The 26,757-nt window shown below is 36.0% G+C and overlaps 1 protein-coding gene across 1 annotated transcript in view; it reads right to left on the minus strand.

Annotated features, from left to right (window-relative positions):
- Positions 1-3,065: 3,065 nt before the first annotated feature.
- The window catches only part of LOC111142964 (neuronal growth regulator 1), an 886,535-nt gene continuing 862,843 nt past the window's right edge, over positions 3,066-26,757 (minus strand). Inside the window, exon 7 of the mRNA XM_022496319.1 lies at positions 3,066-5,258. Within this exon, the coding sequence (XP_022352027.1) occupies positions 5,134-5,258 (125 nt within the window). The 3' untranslated portion in view covers positions 3,066-5,133. The remainder of the gene's footprint in view (positions 5,259-26,757) is intronic.

The following is a 26,757-nucleotide window of genomic DNA, read 5'->3' on the forward strand; positions in this document are numbered from 1 at the left end:
AGACATTGAGTGAGTTGTGCTAACTTTAAGATGACTGTGGGCAGAGATTCAGGGGGAAGACTAAAAACTTTTTTCTTTCTTCCTCTCCAGGAAGACTGGCAAGTATTTATGTGATTCATTTGCCAAATTTTATTCCTTCCACGAGAGATGTCAATTCTTAAATATTTTCATTGAATTTAGAATTATTAGAAGCGCACGTGAATGTGAAGGCATATGCTTCTTGGGAAGTTCAGAAAGAGTGCATCAACTCTCTGGTGGTTGGATCGAATGCCATTATCTTGAATGAATTATTCTTAGAAATTTTTCTCTTAACATTCTTAAATGTCTGCCTAACAGGCTAAAGCAAGTGATTATTTTCCAAACACCTGGATGTCATTTTGAAGTATCTGTGTTTTGACCTATCATGTTCAGAGACAAAAGAGCTCTGCTTCATGTGCTACCTCTCAGGGTCTGAGACTTGATATTTCTATTCCCATGCGATTGATTGCAGGACAGAAGTTACACAGGGAGAAGTGATAAACCAGTGGGAAAATCAGATGTTTATTAACGTGTTTTCATTTTGGGAGAAGAAGAGATTCGTAGATATAGTTTTCCCAGAATAGCAATGACACCCATATTTCAAAGAGCTTATTACACCACATGGATATTTATCATGGTTTGTTGTTTTAATCTACCATACCATTCCTTTTCATTTGGTTGACCGTTGTAGTTGGACAGATTTGGAGAAGAGGGCTTAAATCATTCATTTGGGGTGTCTTTCACTTGGATTTTATAGCAGTCACAAACTAAGGGCTCTCAGCCAAATGGTGTTTTGCTCGGGAAGCAGGGTGTTTTTAAGGAAGTCATATCTGAATGCCTTGAGGTGGAGTACGTCCTCTCCATTTTATACCCAGCTGTCTTATGAAATTACATTATATGCCTGAATCATATAGATATTTGAGTTTTTGGGTGCTTGACCTATAAAAACCAACAGGATTTTATCAGCAGTCTCTGTGGCTAACTTTGTTGCATTTCGGCAGGTGAGAGTCCTAAATAATGGATAGTTAAGTCTTTCCAGAAAATTGCTTCTTTAGGCTAGATGTAGTTCAACTTGTGAAACCTTCTGGGAATCAGCAACAGAGAAAAAGGCTACATTGTGGAGCCCTTTGAAATTGTAGCATCTAATATTTTCACCTTGTATTGTTTTGGAGCACCTGAAAGATGTGAGTTTAGTATGGTGAATGCAGCAGAAAATAAAGAAGGGAATAGCAGAAGTATGTTTAAATTATTACTTCTTCCTTTTTCTCTCAAACTAATAAAGCTTTTAAATGAGTCAAATACATATTTTAATTGATAAACTGACTTTATATTCACCTATTGGAAACAGTACAACATATTTTACATCAGGTTATGAAATATGGATGTTTTACTAAAAGACAGGAAGGGCTTTTTCCAGTCTTTAAAGTAAATACATATTCAAAGGATCTTAAGGCATACCATTTATTCATATTCATATCTATTGAAATACTGTACATCCACATACTTCAATAAATAGTTAAAAACCTGACCTCTTTTTAAATCATTTCTGAATTTCAAAAAACAATTTTTATTGAAAAGATTAAATAGATAATTTTGGCTGTCACAAAGCTAAGCACAATGGATAAATTAACAATTTTTCAGTAAATTTGATCAATATAGATGATTGGCTTTGATAAATTTCTCAGAGTTTTCTGAGTTCACACATTGGGGTATATATATATATATATATATATATATATATATATATATATATGAAATTTCTTTTTGTCCTGAATTACCTGGGTAATTTTCTTAGTTCTCCAGTCTACTTTCTAGATATAGCTTGAATGTTATGACAAAGCATTAATTTTTCACTTAAGTTTTAAACACCCCCAAAAGTGGTTTTAAGTTTGACATTCTCTCTCGAATCTTTTAGTGTTTCCCAAAAAACACAATACTATAATTTGGGCAGTACTTTTCATTATATAATTGCTGCATAATAGGAACTTAATGGTGTCACAGGACTTATGTTTCTAATGGGATCATTGTAAAACATAATTACACCACTTGCAGTTAAACCAAGAATGCAAATGAATTAAGTCAACTACCCTAATGTTCTGTTCTTCCCTCTCTCCCTTTCTTCCTCCCTCCCTTCCTTCCTTTTGTCCTTCCTTCTTCCGTTTCCCCCCTCTCTCTTTATGGCCACTCTTTTCTGTCTTTTTCTTTTCTTTCCACTCTCTTTCTTCAACTGCTTTTTATTTTTCTTTCCTAAAAAAAAACAAAACAAAACAAAAAAAAACCCAAAACAAAACTAGGGGCAACAAAAGGATTCCCACAAATGGAACTTGTGGAAATAAAAATGCTGAAATGAAAAGCTAAAAAAATTGTTTTAGATCAAAAGATAAATCAATTTCATAAAACTGCTATTCTGAAATTGCAACAATCTTGTACAGTCAGGACCGATAAAATGGAGTAATCAGACATTTCATATGTCTATAAATGTAAAATCATCTACTTGAACATTATATGCATACATTCACACAAAAAAGCAAATACTGTAGCCTTATTTGAACAATATTGAACTCATAAATACTCATGGTTTCACTCTGTTCAGGGGCCTAAGGACTAGGAATGCTGCTGTGATACAGAAAAACATAGTGAATACCTCCTCTATTTAAAATGTCACTCAAGGAATTCTCTTCTAACATAAAGGCAAATACATATAGCTACTGGGCTATGACTGTACTTCTGTCACATTCTATGGGAAAAACACCAGACTCCACAAATTCGGAATCATGACACACTTTGAACTAATTATTTGGTTCATCCATAGTTTATACCTTGATTTACCTCACATTTACCCTACAAACCTTACAAAGAGGAGGTATCTTTAACTCTAGGAAAGCGGTCACTGTATAATATGCATTCTTGATCTGTTTCTTTCTCCCAAACAATGGTACTGATGGTTAACACTTTTGTGGTAGCACCACTATTTCTAGTAAGTAGATTATTATGGAGTGTGCCACTTTAAAGCTGCAATACAAAAACAATACATACATATATATATATATATATATATATATATATAGTTTACTCACCAATTCCACAAAGAATATTTTAAATAAGCAAATCAATAATAATCAAAATTAAAATGTCATGTGTGTTAAAAAAGTTTTTAATACATCAGTCAAAATAATATAATGAATTATTATAGTGAGTAAATTTAATAGCGTTATGCCATATTATTGCCATTTTGTGGAAACACTATATTTATGTCTCCTCATTTAGGATTTACTTTTTTCTAATTCAAATAGATTTATGGTGTACTTCAGGGCTAAGCTTTACTTGAAAAAAATTGATGATTTTTCAAGCCATTTCTTTCGGGGCAAAATATTAGATATCTTAAGGATATACGCCCGCCATGAAATATCTTGTATCTAACTTTATTAGTAGCTTTTTTGTGATTAGTATGACTTGCAGAAGGGAACTATTTGTGGAAAACGGTCTCTGCAGTGAAACTGGTAATTTCGTCAAACTTGGAAAATGGCTTTCAAGACTAAGGTCTTTCTTTAGTAAAGAGTAAAACCATCAAAATACTCTTCTAACATAATACTTTAGAGTAACACTATTTTCATTTAAAAATGTAGTTTTCCTTCTTTATGATAGAAACAAATATCCACGATAATTTAATAATTAATATAATCAAGATATTCTAATCACTGGTGTCTTGTCTTCATTAGATCACATCTTACAAATATCATGTAAGAAGAAAAAAAGCATGGTAATTTTGGTGGTGTGGTTTGGTTTTTGGCCTTGTTTGTTTGAACTGACATGGCTCCAGAGAAAGATTTTATTACAGAATTAGTTATTTCAGGGATTGATCTGCTGCATGCCAGCACAGAATATTTGATACAATGTATCTTGGAAAATTTTCTTTTATACAACATTCATTCCCATCTATCAAGTGAGTGATGTGTTCAGGTGCAAGATATGCGAAATGCCCCTGTCTGCAGGAGCACTGTATCTATCATACCCACTTACCTGCCTCAGAGCCAAAAGAATCTGGTGTGCTCACCAACTCATGTAATCTTAGGTGATCAGATTTTGTGTTCTTTCGGACAAGCCATCTTAAAAATTTTGGCTTGGAATAGTGAAAGGAAAGGACGTTGTATTGTTGGGCAATTTCTCGGATGGACTGTGCTGTCATTTAGAAGGGAATTATTTCCCAAAGAGGATCCAACATTCAACTACAACTACAAGAATACATATTGTAATAAATTTACCTGCACTATATTAATTGCATTATTTTCATTACACAACTGAGTTTATATGGGGCAAAATCCTCATACCACACGGGTAAGGAGGGATGAGATTTTTAGAGTCTAACAGCTCCTTCGTTCTTGAGAGATAGGATATAGTCCGACTTTATCTTATGGTTTATTTTGCTTTCAAATTGTAGGATTTGGCAAAACATTTTATTAGTCGGAGATGAAGAGAAAAATTATTATTTTATATGAAGGCACACCCATGCTGAACTTACAGGGAAGAGAAGCAGAGCTGCACAGCCAGTTATATTACAAGGCTCATTCCTGAAACCTGAATATCATGCGAGCAGAAAAATCTAGATATGTGTTAGTTATATTTTGAAGAAATGATCCGAAGGCAATATTATTTGCTTTTTTATCAAAAAAGAAAAAATGCATCTTTGTAAATGTGGATTGACTCCTATTGAAACAGGGAAATGAATGCTTGTATTGCAGCCTTAAAGAATCACATATTCACTGCAATATTCGTTTTTGTAAACTACAGCCTGCAACCTAGCAGACCATGACTGAATGCTTTTGAAAAGTTGTAGATTACAAACATGAAATCACAATTAATATCCTCTAAAAGTAATTTCAGAGCTTTCACGTCTTAAAAAAAGGACAATGTGTACTGCTTCACAAGGTAATGTAGCTAATCAAAAAAAGAGTAGAATTAAAGTATTTACATAATGAGCAATTCTACAGAAGGCGATCATCCCCATGTAAGCACTGCTGATTATATCCCACGCTGCTTTTAACAAACTGTACCAGATTGGATCCAGCCATCAGCACTTTCAGAGAATCCTTAAAAGCCTTTTATGGGTCTTTAAATTTATTGTAGAATGGCATTCTTCAGGTAGAATATGCTGGTGAAAGAGGACAGTGTCAACACAAGGTACCAGCAGGAGAAAAGAACGTCAGCGCTCCCGGTAATTCCATACTGGGCTGTACTTGGAGCTGGAAAGAAATGGAAAAGATTAAATCAAAATCTAATTTGTGTCTTTCAGGATCTTAACAATAATCAAAAGGCAGCTGGCTGTACTGGGGAGAGCACTGGCACTGGAGTCAGACAAACTTAGCTTCACATCTGGTTCTGCTACAGGACAATGTGTGACCTATTCAAGTAACAGCTCTGAGCTTCAGTTTTCTCAAGGGCAAGAGGGGAATAAGATAAGCCACCTGGCCGGGCTGCAGTGAGAGTTGGAGATGAAGCACATCCAGCCCACTGCACTGGGCTGGACACAGGCTAAGTGGTCACTAAACAGTAGCTAACATTATTATTCCTTTTATACACATTGTAAGTATTTGGATTAGTGGATAATATGTAGTTCATGCATATATTTTTTAACATTTATTTTTGTTGGGATATATAATTGACCTATAACACTGTGTAAGTTTAAGGAGTACAACAGTGTTGATTTGCTACATTTGTGAATTGCAATACGATCACGATTACGACCATAGCATCGGCTAACAACTCTATCACATCACATAATTATCATTTCTCTTCTGTGATGGAAACAATTAGAATCTAGTTTTGTAGCAACTTTGGAGGTTATAATACAGACAGTATTGTTGTCTATAATCACTGTGCTGTGCATTAGTTTCCAGCAGCCATTTACCTACTAGTTCTAAATTTGTACACTTAAACAACATCTCCCCGATTGCCCTCCCCAGACTCTGGTAACCATCATTTAGCTCTGTTTTTACAAGTTCAGCTTTTTTAGATGTCACATACGAGGGATAGCATACATATACACTTACATATATTTGTGCATCTTTTTTATTGGCCAAATACTGCACTGAATGCTAGAAAAACAAGAGATTCTCTCTTTCAAAATCTTCTTTTGGTGGGAGGTGGGGGATTAGGTGAAGAAAGATATTGAAGCAATTATAATATAATCCAAGGAGTATTAGATGTATAAACTGGAGTGACACAGAAAATTCTGTATCTAAATCTGCCTGGGCAAGGGAGGGATGATTTCACAGAGAGTTTGACTAAAGGGGACAGCCATTTGGACAGAGGAAACAATTTATTCAAAGGTATGAAGAAAGGAGAGAGCATGGCCTATATTCTAGCAAATGAGTCTTGCCGGACCATGAAATTTGAGGCTTGGAGTTGAGGGAACTGAAACTAGAACTCTAGGCAGATAAAACATGACCCCAACTATAAGGAAAAAGAATTTAGTTTTTTATACTGAAGGAGATTTTAAAGAATTTGGAGCTGTTGAATCATATGATTACTTTTAAATTGGAAAGATCACAGTTTCATACATAGAGAAGATTATGTAGTACTTGGCCAAGCGTCAAGTTAAATTTTCACTAAGAGATTTCACCTAGAGATTCACCAAAGCTTGGAATATTTTGGGAATCTACTGAATGGATTCCACTTCATTTCACAAGAGGACAATTGCCTCTTGGAATGTGAATTACACCGTGTTTCAGAAATTGAATGTTACAGGCATGCTCTGCTTTGGTTGAGACCGATTCTCATTTACCATCATAAAAATAACAGTAATAATAAAACCCCCCACCAACATACATTTAATTACCCTTTCTTAATAAAACCTGGATTTCAAGCAATGTTTCCTAATAGAAAATGAATCGTGTAATAAAAAAAAAATACTACTTCACCCCCAAATCCGTAACTCAATTTCAGGAGCAGTTTTAGTCACACGGAGTTTAAATTACCAGAAGATAGTTGTTAATGGAACTTTCACCAATGACTATATTTCCATATTACAAGAAGAATAAATTGCGTTGTTTATATCTCTAAGAAATTATAGGGGATGAAAGATGCATTCATCTATGCAGGAGAAAGTTTCCTTGACGGTGCACTTGTTGGGTCTAGGTGAATGTAGTTCAACGACTGAGACTACTACCCTTTAGTAAACACAGAGCAAAATGCACTATTTAATGCTTCTATTCGCATCACAAATGAGTTTTTAAAAAATGAGAAGATGATGAAGAAAAGAAGCCTATTGTTGAGCCCATAGCTTTTGAAGTCTTGTTATATAAGAAGTCTAATTTAAAACCATGAAGCTCCTTAAATTATTTTCTCTTGTTCAAGACCTAGAAAGGTGTTTTGTTTTTTAAAACATAAATAAATATTTAATTGGTCTGTTACCTTCTCAATGACAGCTACTGAAGAGTTATTTTGCTGTTGTTTTTTAAGAATCTGGCATGCAATAAAACCAGAATAATAGTAAAGGACTAATAATAAGCAAAGCATATAAAATGATTTCATAAATAAGAAATAGATCTTAAAAGCCAAGCATACAAAGCAAAGATAAAATTTTTATTATCATGACAAATTAAATAGTACAGTAAGTGGGTAAAGTATAAAGAACCATGAAAACTCCTTATCCATCCTCTAAAGGGCATTTTTGAGGCAATCCCTCCTGAATCCCCTCCCCTCTTCCAGCAAGCTGAGCAGATAACCCTATTGTGTCATTAGACCACCCACGTATATTTCTTTTCATAGGACTATTATACTACATTGCAAATATTCATATACATATCTATTTATCCCACTAGACTGTGAGCCCTCCTAGGTCCTGTTTTATTTATCTTTGTGTTTCCATTCACTGAGAGTGGCAAAGTAGATACTCAAGAAATGTCTCTTGAATGAATGATTCAATTAAACAAATGAAATGATCAGAGTTAAAAGGAGTATTTCTCTTTTACAAAATGAAATCTCCTCTGAAGCAAGTCACTTGCATATAGGCCAGAGAATCTACAATACGTCATCTTTCATTCATTTAGAAATATTAATTGAATTAGGTGCCAGCCACTGGGAATATACTACCTAATAAGATAGAGATGGTCCTTTTGTTTCTTAACTCCATACACTCCACCTCTTCCCCCAGCATACCTTTATCTTCTACTCAGCCTCCTATTGTCTTAGACATGAGAAAGATATGTCAGTAATATATTTAAAATTAAATAATGCTTTTTAACTAAGAGTATATCTTTTTTCCATTGTACTCCTTAGTTGTTTGTAGATGCAATACTCCATTAGTCCCAAAATAAAATAGGAGCCTGTTGCTGCATCATTAGACTGCAATTATTATAGGAAATGGACTGTAGAATAGCTATTGATAATTAGGAAGCCAAAAAGCAAAGAGTAAAGTCAGTCAAGGGAATTTTTGGTCAGATAACTAATGCTAAGTCATGTATCATGATTTATTCTCCTTAAGTATATATTGAGCATCTTTCATGTGCTGGAGATGGAACATGGGCTCAGGTGAATAAAACTCAATCTCCTCTCTTAGGAAAGCTTTGTTATAGTTGGAGGTATAAATAAAAAGGCATGTATGGAACATTAGGATATATATAATTGTAAGGATAATGAACAAACATGGGAGGGCTTCCTAAGGAGTCATGACAGGTAAGTAGTCCAGACAGCAGATACAAATACAAGTATTTTTTAAGAAATGCAATGATATACACATGTTAGTACATATATATCTCACTTTTTAAAATGGGGATATAGTAGTCCTTTTACTTGGGGTATCCTATTATTATATAACCTTAGTCTGATATTTATTATGGATTTGTAGTGTGTGTGACTTGTTAACCGGGTGATTCGGAGCACCAGGCTAAAGACACTAAAGTTAGGGGTCTCAGTACTATTGGGCCAGTTAGATTTGTTTGGCATGTTGCATCTCAATCAGCTATTTAAGAAATTATTGAAAAATGTTAAGAATTCAAGAAAATAATAGCTCACTATTAGATATTAGCTTGAAGACTCAGTTCAAATATCATACACTTTAAAAAGAGAAAAGTTTTTATAAAGTCCCACATGCCATATCAATTTGGCATATTTGATATTGTATTTACATATCTATCACATCATGTTTACATACCTGTCTTTCCCCAGTCGGCCAAGAGTATCTTCAAACCAAGATTTTTTATATATGTCTTTTATCATTGTTATAGAATACAGAGTTTGGTATTTGTTAAGTGTTCAATAAATATTTGTTGAGTGATGATAAGTTTCATATCCATTTCCCAATCTGATGATAAGCACATAAAGCAACACAATAACTTGACTTCTTTTTTCAGAAGAATATTGTCTTTCATCACTCATGTTTTACTGTCTTTCTTCTCTCCATGCTTTTAGACTTATGACCTTCTAATACCTGTATAGAGTTAGTGTACCTCCCTTCAGCACTTGAGCAAGAAGATAGATCATAAGGCCAATTATAAGGGGGAAGAGCAGGCATCAAACTTCGTAGCACCATCCTCTTGCAGCAAATGAAAGGGAGTTTAGATGAACCTATACCCGTCAGATATAGTCCTGGATTTCTTAGGAGACAGGCAGTGGTGCCTCTGGCATGGTCAGATCTGTTGTATATTCTCTGCCATGTTTTTCGCTGCCTCTGAATATCATACTGCTACTCATCCTAAAGAAAATTAGGAGGGCGAGGGTATATGATCAGTGGTTTAGTGGAGCTTTGGTGAGAATTTTGATTTGATTCAAAATCTCCATAGGAGAGTTCTGGGCAGAGGAGTCTAGCTGACATTTTTAAATGATCATCTGGCTATTCTATAGAAAATAGATCATACTAGTGGAGGCAAGAATAGAAGCCTGTGTTAATCACAGACCATCAAGTGTCTCCATTACCTACTGAGGGAAGCCAAAGCACTATAGCTCAGCATTCAGGGACCTCTGTTATCTTGTTCTAGACAACTAATCCAGATTCATACATACTCTTACCTCTACTCACACAGGCCATTTTCTGAACACATAGGGTATTTTCATTACTCCTTGTCATTTGCACATGCCATATTCATAAGCCGAATGGCCTTCCTTCTTGTTCTTCTCTACCTACCAAGGTCCTACTCATCCTTAGATATCTAAAATACCATTTACTCCATGAGGCCCCCCTAATCTCTTTAAGAATTTTTAGTCCTCCATTTATATCTGACTTCAGAAATAGTTTCTTTTTAACTTATAATAAGTTATGTATTTCTCTTCCACTGGACTATAGGCATGTTGAAGTTATGGAACATTCATCTTTATAATGTGTGCATCCATATCTTATATCAAATGTGTTCAACAGACTTTAGTTGAATTAAATGTGGGAAGATATTCCTAAATATTCATTTGTCTAATTCAAAACAACTTCGATAAAATCCCCGATTTCAACAGTTGTTCCTATGATTCCTTGCTCTAAAGGCAAAGTATGTGAGAGGAAAACTGTTCTGTGTTTCTTTCCTACTCTCTGTTTAATTGTCTTTGGTCTTAAGGAAAAGAATGTAGAAAGGATAAGAGATTTGAATTGAGAAGAAAAGGACAAAGAAAAAAGAAGAAAAAGGAGGAAGAAAACAAAAGGGTGAAGAATTTGAAGAGTTGAGAAAGAGAGAATACATGGCCTTCGAGTATTGTGTTAGATGTTTTCATGTTCACCATTTTATTCTTTGGTGTCGCTTGTAGGTAAGAATTTAAGACAACAGAAAAAGTAGATTGTTATCCTACTCACTTTCTTAGTAAAGCTTAAGGCATTCTAGTTTTTAAATATGCATAATCCGGGGACTGTGGATCCAGATGACGATGATGTTGGTTTGAAGTCTAGTTCCACGTCTTTCTAGCTGGACTAACCTGGACACATTTCTTAACTGTGCTTAGTTCAGTATCTTCATCTGCAAATGAGGATTGGTGTATCTCAGAAGTTATCATAAAGGTAAAATGTGTCGCTACCTTTGAAGTACCCAGTACAGCATCTGCCACAGGATGTACACTCCCTCGAGTATTATCTAAACACTTCTCATTCCCTCACCTATTTGGCCAATTCAGTGTGTGCTGTGTGCTAGGCATTCTCTGAGTCATTCTCTGAGCAAAAGAGGAATTACTCCTGCCCCCGTAAAGCTTACTTCTTAGCTTGAGATGTTTCCCATGGAACAAGAATATTTGACCCCACTCTTAATCTATACTTGATTAAATAGTGTTTCTCTGGTCTTACAAACTTGTCTATCTTGCAAACATATTTATTCTCTTCATTATCTTGGCTTCTTTTGAAGGACTTTTATTAATGCTATTTGGGGCTCGGTAATTGTCCAGTCTCCTCTGGTTTGAAGAATCCTTGAGGCCAGGGAGTATGACCCCATTCTCCCCACATACCCCCATGATACATGGACTTTAGAGTGTGGTTTCATGGCTCATCTAGTGTTGAGTTTGGTTTTGCTGGTGCTCTCAGGCCAGGAGCAGAAGTGCCTGGGCTAGGTGTAGAGTCCAGGCCTTTGGGAACTCTCCCAGTTGTCAACAGGAAGATCCAATCTGGGTTTTAACACACATCTTACATCTTGTCTAATTATGATTATCACTCCCAATTACTTACAGCTGCTGCATATTATTTTCAGTCTTGGCAGTTTTCCCTTGTATTGCTCCAGTTTTTATTTTTAGGCAAAAGCAAATGTAACTGTGAAATATTTAGTTTTGGTATAATACCAATTACTTGCCTAGGCAATTTCCTTAAATTACTCAAGTTTAACTAAACTAGCTTTGAGTCATATTTTTAAGATTCTTGCTGAAATCTTAGGTAGAGTTACTTTAGTTAAATTAACTCTGCTTCCATAAGAAAAAGCTGGCCTCAACTTATGTTTTATTGAGAAAACCTGTACCTGGGAAGTGAATGATTTACACCTAAATTAGATTTCTTATAAAAGAGAGTGATTAATGTGGATTCAAAATAGATTGCACATTAGTTTACTGAGAAATTATGCAGCATTGATTCTATCTAAAAAGACAGTGCAACTCTGTTTCATTACATACTGTGGGAGGCGTTAGCTCAAAAGATATTTTAATCTTCTCGTTAGCGATACCCACCCCTTAACACCATCAGCAGGTGGAGGGGATATCCAGATTCAGATCACACCCAGATTTTTTGCATCACTTAATTCTGCCTAAACTCTGGAGGGAGATTAGGGGAGGAAAAGGGTACTAGAATGGGTTATGTTTTACCACTGAATGTACAACTTTGGGTTGTGGCGTCTGGAAGAAGCAGACAAGTCTCAGCACAGGTGACATCACCTCCTTATTGCTTTTTGTGCTATTTCTTGTGCAATCAAGGAGCCCAGGTTGGTCCTAAGGTGGGATGCGCTGTGTTAAAGACACAGCACAGACAAACCCCGTCTTCTCATGTACCATCTCACACCGGTGGCACAGTAATTTCCAGAGGTAGGCTTTTTTGTGTGACTATCAATGCTCCTGTACTGTCGACCCTTTAAGATCTTCCCTGAGGCTCTAGGTTTGGGAATGCCTAAGTAGCATAGTGATGATGTGGTAGGGCTAATGATGTTTAACAAAAGAATCTAGATTTTTAGACTCCTTTTTACTCAATACACCTTTATTGTACTATAGACTGTTTTCCTAGACTACAGAGAGGTAAACATGACGTGGCCCACTTTCCATGCCATTCCCGTTCTGGCAGAGTAAGGCTTCATTTATGAGCCTCTAGCAAAGCGAGCTTCACTTGTCATTTAGGGAGAGAAAGTAGGAGTCGGTAAATGGCTTTGAATTCTTGCCTATCAGCTTTCTTTTTTATCTTATTTAGAAAAAAAACCAGTCTAACAAGTGTGCATTGGCACACTTTTCTTTTTTTCAAAATCAAGGCCCAAGGTTATAGAAAATCTATATGTAGATACTTATTCTCACATTTTCGATCCTTATTTTTTCATTTGATCAAACACTGAAGGCCTATCTTCAGGAAGTTCCAACATCTTCTACAGACAAGAGCCTTCACAAACATGAAAATGTCAAACAGCTGTTTTCACAGAAAGTATCTTTATTTTATATTATGAACAATGAGGAGAATGGCTAGAGAAATCACATGATTCCTTTCTCTTTCTGACTCATGGCATTTCCTACCAGCTTATTCCTAGCAACTCCTAAGCTATCTCTCTGGCAGACCACCATCCTTGAATACTTTTCTGCTTGCTGAATGGCCATTTTGCCAAAGTTCAGAGTCTACAATCCTATTTACTCAGCATCAACTACATTAGGAATTTTAAACATATGTTTGTTTCTGTTATTACCCATATTCAGAAATCTGCCTATTTGTAGATAAATACTTTTATCTGCAAATAGCCAGATGAAACTCTCCAAGACTATTACCTCTAATTTGAGCTAAAGAGAATAAGTAAGCAATCACCCAAATAGAAACAAACTCTGCGCCCTTTTTTCTGTCCTTCATAGTCATTGAAAAAACTTTTAGAGCCTGAATTGTTCATCAATATCTTCTAAATGTGTGGATCTTTTGCTTGTTTGTTTACTCCATTTTTAGCAGATCAGAAGTGATTTACATGAATCTATAATAGCTCTGTTTTGAAGTGTGTTGCCTAGAGAGGTAATTTTGTATAGCCCTAAATGCTTCTTTGAACTTGGGCAAAGCCTAGTTATTTATTCTTGGTTGGTTTGAAAACAGGTTTCTATATAAGTATCATTACATATTTTGAAGTGCGTGTGTGTGTATGTGTGTGGGAGTATGTATATGTGTTTCCAAAGCTGGCTTTGTTGTGTGAAATTTACATACAAACATACAATACAAATCGCCTTGGCTACATAGATTTTCGTTTGGGCCTTTAAGGCATCATTTAGCTGAAGAAAAGAGGGTTTTACAGAAATAAAAATAGAAACCCAGCTGTGTTCTTAAGGTCACTAATAGTCACTGCCATCAGCTGTATCATCAATGTGACATTGCTAGTGTGGTAAAAAGTGGGAGAAATTGCAAACCAGTAAACATTTTTTGCAAGTTGAATGAGTTTTTAAGATTTTATATGTGTGGCTATGTGGGTGTAAAATTATTTAACTTTTTATGTAAGTGGTTAAATTTGGAGCTTTAATGATTGGATTCTCTTATTTTTTCAATTTTATTTTTTTACCTCTTTTGTGTTGGGAACATAATCTTAAAGCAGCCTCTTTTGTTATTCTACAACATGGCTCTTTCAGCATTAAGGATCAAGAATTTCATAAGGTTTGATTATCTTTTTCATTCTTTGGAATATTACATTTACTTTCCATTTTTTTTTCCTCAGCTTTTCAAATGCAATAAAGGTCAGTGATTATCTGGCCCCGTAGTTCTGATTTACTTAAATTGTTCCACCTGTTATGCTCCAGATTGATTTTCAGTTATTCTCAATGATTCTCTAATCATTACCATTATATTTCGGCTATTTAAGAAACCTTATTAAATCCAAATGACTTTGTATAGAATTCAAGACCCTTTCCTGAAACTTTCCTGAAGCTACCTTTCCAGTCCTACTCTGGCTGCTGTTTGCCATGGGCTGCGCTGGTCACACTAGGCGGGAAGGGCTCTTTGCTGCTTTGTACATTTGCTCATGCTCTTCCTTCATCTGGGATGGCTTTCTGCATCTCTACCTGTTAGAACAGTGCCGATCTGTCAGTGCCCAGCTCAAATGCAACTCAATCAACTTTTAGAAGAAATTCAAGCTGGTTTTGAAATCTAAAATGAGGGGTGCATGGATGGCTCAGTCAGTTAAGTGTCTGCCTTTGGCTCAGGTCATGATCCCAGGGTCCTGGGATCGAGTACCACATTGGGCTCCTTGCTCAGCGGGGAGCCTGCGTCTCTCTCTGCCTCTACCTGCCACTCTGCCTGCTTGTGCTCTTTCTTTCTCTGACAAATAAATAAATAAATAAAATCTTAAAAAAAAAGAAAGAAAATTCACTCATTACACAAGTAATGCTTGAGTACCTACAGATAATTACTGAGCACTTAACTATATTTGCTATACCGTTCTGTGTGCTAGACTACAGTCTCAGTACATAACTCCTCTAAGCAGATCACAGTGCTCTGAACAAACTGCACTCTAACTCCCCTGGCTTCCAGTCCATACTTCTACTCGGAATCCCCTTCCAAATTTCTAGGCTTGGTCTCACATGATTTTACTTCTCCTTAAGGACTTAGTTCAAAGGTTACTTCTGTGATAACATACTTGGTCCTTTGAACCATTACTTGCTCCCTCCCTGGAGGCTCAACTGCTATTCAAAGTCCTAGCTCACTGCCTTGTTCTCTCACTTACCTCCTTGCCTAAACTGTGAGTTCCTAAAGAACAGGGACCTTGATTTTTTCATCTTTCTTTACTTCTCTTTTCCCCTTCCCCAGTGGCTAGCACAATGACCACACATAATAAGGGCTTAATGAATAACTGCTCTTTTTATCTCCACAAGAGATACATTTGCAAAATGTATTTATTTCACACACCTTTTATATCTTGCCTTCCATCCTCTCACTGCCTTTTTACTTTGGCTGCTGCTATGACAACCAGCTGCGTGCAGGGCAAACAATTCTGAGATATATTCCACATGGCCCCTCACAGGGTTCCCAGTGGGATGGAGCTTAGTGACCCATAGCAGGGACCAGCTCAATAACACATTCTTGGACAGGCTTTCCCTCTTTCTCTGTTTAACTTGATCCAGTCTCCTACCAGTGTTCCTTGAAATTCCTTTCTAAAATAATCACCTGTAAGTGAGCAGCTCATTTTGGGAGGATTCACACAAAGATAACACTCTTGTATGAAGAAGAAAACAACAGGTTATAAATACCATGTCTAGGGGGGTACTTTCATATGCCCCACCCCAGTGAATAGTGCACTACGCATAGTAGGTGTACAATAAATTAGTTTTGGATAATTAAATCGATTGAAAGTAATTATCCTATCTCTTTGCCTCCACTCTTCCTGGGTCTTGATAATTCCATTGCATCACTTTTATGAGGTCTGCATTAATTATATTTTTAGCAGGCACATACCCTTAATAATGTAAAGGGGGTCTTAAAATCTTAATTAAATCTGATTTTTTCCTTATAGATTTTATCCTAGGAATATTACCCACTGTTTTACACTATTATCATTTTGGTTTCTGCTACACCAGCAACATTGCCTAATGAAAGTTCTGTCTCCTATTGTATTTCTTAAATATTTAAAAGCACTCATGGTTCTTATATTTTTATTATGATTTTAACTATAAAATACTGCTCTCCCTACAACCTTGAAATGCTCTTTTTTCAAAGCTCCAGCCTGCCTTACATTTTCTGCCTAAGGTGATCCAACTTGTAAGATGGGAAAATGGGAAATACAGCTCCTATGAAAGGAACTTGGGGACATGCACGCAAAAGTCAGATGTTAGGGTATTTTAGTCCAAAGGATGGTCCCACAAATGATGAAAAGAAAAAAAAAAGACCAGTACATTTGCATAGTGATCCTAGCACTGGACACATTACACAATCTGGATTCATATTTATTTTTAAGGATGCTTAGTAACTTTCTTCTCCAAAATAGAATATATGGCTCATAATTTTTCTGGACACCAGAAAAAGTATTTTAAAAAGAGCAGTGGGAATGTTTTAAAGTGTTACTTCAGAATCCCTTACCTCTGCCTCATTTTATGGATATTATAAATTTAGCCACTTATATTATTTCTCAAAAGAGTTTTTGACCATAATAGAAACAAGGCTTCCTAGGACTACATTACTAAGTTTTTCAGTCTATCAGCTGATAATTTTTTAAAAGATTCAATGTTATTTTTTTGAGAGAGAGCTAGTGCGTGTGCATGAGCTAGGGGAGGGGCAGAGGGAAAGGATCTTCAAGCAGATTCTTTGCTGAGTGCAGTCAGCCCTGGGGCTGGATCCTGTGACTCAGAGATCATGACCTGAACTGAAACCAAGAGCCCGATGCTAAACTAAAGACTGAGCCCACCAGGAGCCCCAATCAGGTGATAATTTTATATTCACAGTTCTTCGATCACATATCACGAGGAGAAGGGTTGTTATTTCATTAGACAAAACTTTAGTTCGTTAGAGATGCCTCTACTTTGGCATTATTTTCTACTATCCTTAACCAAAATATTTACGTTTAACCCTCAAGCTGGAAAATTAATCTTAGGTGAGTCAGAAAATGAGTTACTTAAGAATAACTGGCTTTTATAACAGTACTCACATTCTTTATGCAACGAATGCTTCCTGGGCACTACTCTGGGTTAGGCATTGTGGTTAGTGCTGAATATATGAAGATGAACAAAATCTAATCATTGGCTTTCAGGAACTTAATGTCAAGTAGAAACAAAACTATCTAGAAGAAAAGGATTAATTTTCACTAAGACATATATTATTAGAATTCCAGGGTTAAAAGAAACTTTGAGAGGTTCTATTCTCTGTTGTCAATGTATAATCAAATCAGAAATCTAGTTAGAGAATGGCGTTTCAGTTTTCTGCCCTTTTAAAGCAGAAGGGACTGAAATCTAGGGAGGGAATACCTACGACAGGATTAACTCAGTTCTCTGGACTTTGAGTTTGGTATCCTATCCAGCACACTGCACTGCCCACATTCATTTATTTAGTGTCTTGTTTCAGATTTCTATACCTTTCATTGTTTATTGATATTGAATATAACAAGTAGAATCTTAAAATGTTCCTAAATATAGTATCAAAATAATTTCATAGTCTAGTAAATGATCCAACAATTACACACCACTTTAGTCATTTCAACCAATAAAATACAAAATGAGTTTTTTCTATATACATGCTAGAAGTGATCATTATCTTTTTAAATATCAAATATTTGAAGTAATTTCCAAGATCTATAGTCAATGTATGTTTTATGTACATCTCATAATGTAGTCACATGGACTTTTTAAAATGCATCAAGCATATAAAGCCCATAATATTTCTTGATTAAATATTAGTGGTATTTAGAAGGGCACCTGGGTGGCTCAGTTGGTTAAGTGGCTGTCTTTGGCTCAGGTCATTATCTAGGATCCTGGGTTTGGGCCCTGCTTGGGGCTCCCTGCTCAGCAGGGAGTTTGCTTCTCCCTCTGTCCTTCCCCCCCGCTCATTCTCACTCTCTCTCAAATAAATAAATAATAAATAATAAAATCTTTAATAAAAAAGATTAGTGATATTTGGATAATTTTCACATTAGAATCTATTATGAGTGGTTAATTTTAGTTTATATCAAGGAGAATGAGAGTGTTGCCTAGAATCAAAACAATAGGTACCTATAAAATTCTGCATATATGTCTAAACTGTCCTGATTTTTCAGGTTCTCAAAGGTACACATGAAATCTGAAAATTAACAAATTTAGCCCCTTTGCATAAAATGTAGTTTGTTTTTAATATTTATGTTTGAAGTCAAGACGTGAAAACTTAAAAAGTGAAAAAAGAATTCAGGAAACCATAGATTCTTAGAGAGCAAGGTCTAGTTTAAAAACAAATGTGTCCAAAAACCCCACAAAAGTACAAATATGTCATTTTATTACAGTAACATTTTTCTACTTTCTTATTATACCCATACCTAAGAGGAATTGCTAGTGAAATCAGAGACCCACATTTAAATGTCTGTGTTCTAATATGCATTTTTCATTTCAGACTAAACTTAATTATAGTCACAATTAAGAAGGAAATTTATAATCATTTTAATTGTCAAATGTGAATTTCTAAAATTCCCTGTAAATTTATGTGCAAGATTTAAGGAAAGCAACCATGAAGTCACTTCCTTTCTTGTGTATTCTTAGAAACATGTTTTATAAAAAAGTTTGGGCTATATAACTGTACTTGGATGTACTTCTTTTAATCTTAAAATTAGAAAAGACAGATGATTATTTTCTCCCTTCACTGGAAAGAGAAAAAGATATTAAATGTTAATATCTCATTGTTACGCTTTTTTTCCTGAAGATAAAGGGATATAAAAAGGAAGCAATAAGCGCTATGCATGTTCTTACTAATCTTACGAGAATCTCCTCCTATATTAAACTAGTTCTTGTCTATCCTATTTAAACTGTTCTTCTGATATTCTTCACATATGAACAAGATGATCCTTTGATGAGTTTAAGCATTATGGCAGCTACCAGCTTATAAAGAGTAATAGAGCAGCTTTATCCTCGTGTCTGAATTAGGAACAGAAAACCCACCAATAATACAAATAGAGTTTTTCATTAAGCAGCATTCCTGTTTATTACAGAGCAACAATAATTTTTCTTGGATTTCAATTTAACAATGAAAACAAATCCCAATTCCCCCATCTTTTTGATGCAGCTGGTTGCACTATGCATAATGTCTGATATATAATGGCAGTGTCTATTGTTACAGAACTGGCTTATTTGTGTATTGAAAGCTTCATTCAAATTTGTATGGTTCAGAATGTTCAATGAAATGCACAAATTGACTAGTTCAATATTCCTCAATTTGTCATAATGGTTTTTGTGTGAGTGTTTTTCTTCTTTAAGACAGCCATAATGCCATTTTTATTTCATAAGTAACAAGGTGACGATTCCTGTGAAACCTCACAGTTCAGTGCTAAGGATAGGGTCCTCAGTCAAGTTCAAAGTCATTTATAGAACTATGAAAACCACCGCAGACTAAATCTGGGTTTAGCAGCAACAGAAAACCCACGGGAAGCTTTACTTTATTGTTTGCTGACAATGAGGTGAAATACGATGTGGACATATAATGAAAAGGATGTTGTAAGTGAAAGGGAGTGGCTGAGAAGAAGCAAAGTGAGTGTTGGAAAAGATATTGAAACTTAAACAATGTTGGGGGAAAAGAGTGGTCTAGGGAGACCCTATGATTAAAAATAACAGCAGAGGGAGCACCTGGGTGGCTCAGTGGGTTAAAGCCTCTGCCTTCGGCTCAGGTCATGATCCCAGAGTCCTGGGATCCAGCCCCGCGTCAGGCTCTCTGCTCAGCGGGGAGCCTGCTTCCTCCTCTCTCTCTGCCTGTCTCGCTGCCTACCTGTGATCTCTATCTGTCAAATAAATAAATAAAATCTTAAAAAAAAAATAACAGCAGAAACATAAGCATACTCATCATGGAGGCTTGCAAATACATCTCTTCATACTGGATATTTGGAGTCCTTTTCTATTCCCAGGTATGTTTAGTAAATTATATGAGTCTAGTAATTCCAATATCTTTTGAGTATGTATCTTAGAATGCATACTCAATTAATTCATTTTCAATTCATTCATTCATGCATTCAATTTTACGCCATTGAGTTGCTTTTAGGTTTAAGTTATAGAAATGAAACCTCGAGTCAGTAAATATGGTTTGATCTCCAGATCACTGAATCATGAAAAGAATAGATTGAAAAAGCTTTTTTTAAATAAGGAGAAATTAGAAAATCCTGGAAGGAAAATCAAATGTCACTATTTCTTAGCTGTCAATTAAAGGTATTTAATTGCATGTTGTTTGTTTGAAGATACCACCTTGTCATCATTTCACTGGTAGGTAAAGAACAGAGAGATGCCCTTTTCCAGCTGGTTAGACAGTGCTGGAAAAACTAGACTCTTCTACTTGACACAGATAACTTACTATTTTAATTCCTGAGAAGTTGTATTTCCAGTGTTAAATATAGTGTAGAATAACAACTGCATTATAATTACCAAACATTTGGGCAAGGCATGTACAGGACTGCCCAGAGTGTTTTTTTTTTTTTTAATTCTTTAATTACATCATTATGACTCCCTCCCCCAAATATATTTTTTTCAAAGTTAATTGCTTTTAGAAAATTTTTAGTACAAAGAATTAAAGACCTTCAACAAAATACTGAAGTAGTGTGAGCTTCGGGTTTTTCCATCTCTAGGACAGGGTTACGGGTTATATTGAGCACTGAAGGAGATAATGTTGGTGACCATGCTTTGTGATGCATAAATTAGTTTATACAAGCAATGTGGGCCCATGGCTGATAACTGGGTCTTTAAAGAAAAACAATGTGTCTTAAATTTATTGTCATTTGTTAAACAAAGAATGGAATGCCTTCAGGTGATCCATCAACTCAATCATGGTTATTAGATAAAGTGTGAATGACCAAAAATAACTTACTTTGGTGAAATAAAATTTGAATCACCTGGAAGTTCAGTTTTATCTTTCAGTAATTGACAAGGTGAGTTATATGACTTCTAAAAGTGTCTCTTTTACCATTTATTCATGTGTTGGTGGATTCATTTATGAGATATTTCTGTAGTGTCTACTCTGCGCAGAACTGCCAGGGGCTTACAGGTACTCCCCCACCTCCCAGTTGATCAGACACTAATCTAGGCTTTGCTGTGAAAGAATTTTCGAGATGTAATTAAAGTCAGTTGACCTGAAAACATACAGATGATCTGGGTGGCCTGACCTACTCTCATGAGTCCTTCTGAAAGTAGACAGTTTTCTTCTCTAGTGGCGAAAGAGTAAATCTGGGATTAAGACCCTGAGTGGGAACAGCCAGCCTGAGGACGGAAGGGCCCATGTGTTGAGGAAGGCAAGTGACCATTAGAAGCAGTGAGCAGCCTCTGTCTGACAGCCAGCAAGAAAATGAGGACCTCAACCTTACAACCACAAGGTACTGAACCCTCACAATAGTCTTGATGAACCTGAAACTGGGCTCTTCTATAGAGCATATAGACACCTTGATGTCAGCCTTGTGAGATCATCCATGGAGAATCACCTTTGAGCCACACAGCACTTCAGATCTCTAGAACCGTGAGCTAAGAAGTGTTGCTCTAAACCACTACATTTGTGGCTATTCTTTCATAGCCATAGAAAATGAATACAATCAGTGATTTTCTTTCACGTTGGGACACATCACATAAACTGTTGAGAGCAAATGTAGGCTTAAAGAGGTCCAAATTAGAAATGGAAGACCAAAAGATACATCAAGGTGAAATGACTAAGCACCAAATGAGCAGCGCATAGAAGAGCTCTTAATTCCCACAAGGTGTTTTGTGGCATTTTGAGTTCTTCCTGGAGAGGGGCGGGGGTTGGGGGCATATAGCACAGGAAGGCTTGGCAGGGCAGAATTTCTGTTATAATTTCAAATACATCTTTGTTCGAACCTATGTGTCTGTCTTTACTTCAAATTTTTGTTTAGATGCCATTCTACAATCCTAAGCTATGTCTGCTCTCCGTGTTTTATACAAACCTTTCCTCACCTTTGCAAACAATAAAAACAAAGCCTCCAATCAGAGACTCCAGGGGGTCAGTACTATTGTTCCTTTCAGCTGAAAGGAAATAATTGTGAGCTACTTATAAATCCAAGATTACTCCAATTCATGCTGAGCCCTGAATGAGATAATATGTACATGTATGTAATCTCTATCCACAGTACAGAAAAAAAGCTTGACCAGAAGCCGTGAGCACTTCTCCCTCCCACTGTTTAAATGTAAAATGCCTGAATCTGAACACTTATCAATGAATAACTAATCCTAGTAAGCACATAACCATGCTTATTTTCTAACTCCTTTGTGGTCAAATAATGAATACAGATGCTACAGAAAATAGGCACCGTGGCAAATGTAGACAAATAGAATTTAGAGACAGTGACAGAAAGTTTAGTCAAGCATAATGCTCACAAAACATAAAGCAAAAATCAGGACGAAAAACATCAAACGTTCCCCAGAGGCTCCTGATTGCAGAAGAGGGTCTGACTTTAGAGTCCTTTGGTTTAGTGTAACCTCCTCTTTTTCTAGCAATTCACACTCCTTCAGCTGAAAAATGTTTGGACTATAACACTCATTATTTACAGTAGCTATTGAAGCAGCAAGAATATGTAAATAAATAAACAAATGAATGGATAAGTAAGTGAATAAATGTGTAGAAGATAAAGGTAAAGCCCTGGGCTTATCTTATTTCCCTGAGTCTGCAATCTAATTGTGTTTCCAGTGGGGAACAAAGCACACACATGCTCCCCTAAAAAAACATTTTTTTTATATACAAAAGTTAAAGCCAACATACTTTTTTACCTGAGCCATTCTCCATTTAAGCTGTGATTTGCTACTTACCGTGTATGAATAGAAGAATGGATGGAATGAACAAAGCATGGATTTTTGTTGTTCCTGCCATGTAAAGTTACAGCAAATAACTTGCAGGGAGGAAAGAATAAATGTAGAAATAACCTAAATCTTTTTATGTAGATGAAGTGAAAAAGCAGTCTCCTTTAGAATTGCTGCTCTAGATTATAATAGCAATTTATGTTAAAAGTCACTATGACAAATCAGCCCATAATTTATTTTAAGAAGTCAAACTAGCAAGATCAAGTGTTCTGTAGGTGGTATTTCATCTTATCATATTAAAACAGTCTTCCCAAATGTAAAAGATAATCTCAACTGCTGTGTTCTGTAAGCAAGCAGAAAATTATGTAAATCTGATTTCCTTACTATGCGTTTGCTATCTCTTTAAAGCTTACTAAATCATATCCAGATTTGTAAACACAAAAGTACTGGATCCAAGATACATTTGCTTTTCAAACACTCAGAATGAAAAAAGGTACTTTGCAGGATGTAATTGAAAAATTCCTATCTGTTTTCAAAAGCTAACAAATCAACAGTTGTGTGAGATTTAAAAAAAAGGAGAAAACATCACCTCTTAACTTATTATGGGCTTAATTGCTTCCTCATAATGGAGTGTGACAATGTGATTGCAATAAGAATAACACCTGCTTTGAAAATCACGTATCAAAGAAATGCCAGTGATGAGCAGAAAGTCCAAAAAGCAGCCATGTTGAAGTTCTTCATCTAGTCCTTAGTTTGCATCACTTCCTACCTCTCTCCTTTAAGTCCATTTTGGTTCATTGCCTGAATAACTGGTTATTCAGTTACTTTGTTAGCTCACCTAAAAATGTCTGTACCTGTATGCCCAGCTTTGAGGCTGCAAATGCACAGGGTTTGCACAGGCAATAATTGGGTATTTATCTGGGCAGAAACTCAGAGATAATCTTCCTCACAGACACACAAGCCTCCTGAACTGCCATGTGCTCTGCCTGTGTGTACGAAGACAAAGCCCATGAGCCAGATGGCACAAGCATCTTGAGTCAATGGCCAACAGAATGGACTGTCCTCATTCTCTTTGTTCTGAAGGAGAAAATCCTTTGATGTTGAGGTTAATTGGTTAAGTGCATTCATACTGCGGATTTGCAGTTGGTTGTATTCATGTAGCTTAATTATTTTGTAAATATATGTCTAATCTTATATATTCTTTCACCAGTAATTTCTCGCTTTGTGTTTGGAGCAAGGAAGGAAATCATTTACTTTTTCTATGAAGAGTGGCCAAGGGCAATAAATCAAAAGGTTAGAAGATATTTAAATTGGGGGCACATGGGTAGCTCAGTGGGTTAAGGGTTTGCCTTTGGCTCAGGTCATGGTCTCAGGATCCTGGGATCGAGCCCCACATCGGGTTCTCTGCTCAGCGGGGAGCCTGCTTCCCCCTCTCTCTCTGCCTGCTTCTCTGCCTACTTGTGATCTCTCTCTCTGTCAAATAAATATAAAATCTTTAAAAAAAGAAGATATTTAAATTGCTGTTTTAGTCCAACTGTTGGTTTTAGGTCATGAGCTCATGGTCCTGAGATTGAGCCTCAGTTTGGGATTCTCTATCTCTCCCTCTGCCCCATCCACTCATGCTCTCTCTCTCTCTCTCTCTCTCTCTCTCTCTGAAATAAATAAATAAATAAATAAATATTAAAAAGTTAATAGAAATGTACAGTATTTCATGCACTTTTTAAAAACGAGGATAAGGAAAACAAGCTCTATTTCCAGTTCCTCACATAGTTAAATGTTGAGTAAATGAGATCTATTCAATAACTTCAGTAAGCAATAAAATATAAATCTTGGTTTTATATTAAGGAATTATATTAACTGTAAAATAAGCCAATACTCTATTTGAATTCGAACATTCTATAACTTTAAGTAATTAAACTGAGACAATGACACAAAGAGAGCAAAGGAAAGACCGAGAATGCTGCACTATCTATAGATGTGGTAGGAGCTGTACAAACAGAATGGCCAACAAAGATGGTAAGACAAATAATGAAAGATATGCTCAAAGGGAACTATGCAGCCATGCATAAGAACACACAGAGACCGACAACACACACACACACACACACACACACACACACACACACACACACAGATACTCCTCACACATACCAATAGCTTGGAGAATCACCTAGACACTTATTGGAAAGGTAAAAGGAGACTGAGAATTATAATTATGAGCGGGAAGGAGGACAACCCCAGCATACGAGTTTGTAGCATAATGATTTCAAGGGATCACAGATAACCCTCTTGTATATTCACAGCTCTTGGTGCTGGCCCTTTTGTCAAGATGACTTTAAGCAGAGGTACATGTTTAGCCTGTGGGCTCCAAGTTTTCACACTTGCTGTTAAGGCAGTCTGTGATAGGTCCTATCTTAAATTGCACCCACGTAGTAACAATGTTCAAACCAAAACATCACAAAAATAAAAAGATTTGTCTTTATTTAAATATGGATGTAGCTGCCATAAAGTTAAGGCACTGAGTACAAGCACTGATCATTTCAATGCTGGGGACCTCACGTCAATGTGCTACCAGTGAACGACATAGCTAGAGGAGAAGAAATAATTCGTATGTTCGGGGAACTTGGGACTTGGAACAAAAATATTAAGAAGACCAGCTGGTTATTATCTAGAACCCATTATGTTTAAGTATTAGTCTAAAAACTTTGTGTATATAAGTTTATTTATTCCACATAATAGTTTATATTATTTTCCCCATCTTATATAGGGGGGAAAACTGATAGGTGCTAGGGTTAGAGACCTGCTTTAATCCAGTCTCTGTAGTTTAAAGACCTTCGCTTTGGCGGCTTTACTATCGTGCTCTTCAGAGATAAGTAAAAAATTTTAAAGGTTAAAAATTTTTAGAAGGTCTGCCATTAAAAACAAGTAAAAACAAACAAACAAAAAACTACATTAGGAGTTTCTCTAATAAGAAAAAAAGGAAAAGCTTACTTAAAAATCTTATCACCGGGACGCCTGGGTGGCTCAGTTGGTTAAGCAGCTGCCTTCGGCTCAGGTCATGATCCCAGAGTCCTGGGATCGAGTCCCACATCGGGCTCCTTGCTCATCAGGGAGCCTGCTTCTCCCTCTGCCTCTGCCTGCCATTCTGTCTGCCTGTGCTTTCTCTCTCTCTCTGACAAATAAATAAATAAAATCTTTAAAAAAAAAAAATCTTATCACCTGTAAGTGATAGAGACTTTTTGTTTAAGACTTCCCTTTCACAACAAACCAGTATGAAGTAAGAAGAAACCTTGGCATGATCAACACATAATTTTTGGTTTTATAATTAAGACAGAACACTTGGGTAATTTTAGAATTTTTTTTCATAAACCACATTGACTAGACAGCTGATACTGGCAAGCACGGCCATGTTATTTTCAATGAACTTAGATTCAGTGAAAAATCTATTTCTAAAGAAGGAACAAAATACTACCCAGTATTTAAATGAATTATTTTACAAGTCAGTAATAAACATTGCTACCCACCACAGCAGTTTTTATTATTTTTAAGGTAAAATGAAAGCAAAAAAAGATCCAAAAGATTAAGAAAATCCTACATTGTGTTTCATTTTTAATTCAAATGCTCAGTGGACTGCACAATAAAATCCTTATTGGTGAAAGACTGTCAAGGAAAAAATTCTTTTTTGTTAATAGC

The sequence above is a fragment of the Enhydra lutris genome, unplaced genomic scaffold, assembly GCF_002288905.1.
Source record: "Enhydra lutris kenyoni isolate GAN:26980312 unplaced genomic scaffold, ASM228890v2 scaffoldscaffold9, whole genome shotgun sequence".
Lineage (NCBI taxonomy): Eukaryota > Metazoa > Chordata > Mammalia > Carnivora > Mustelidae > Enhydra > Enhydra lutris.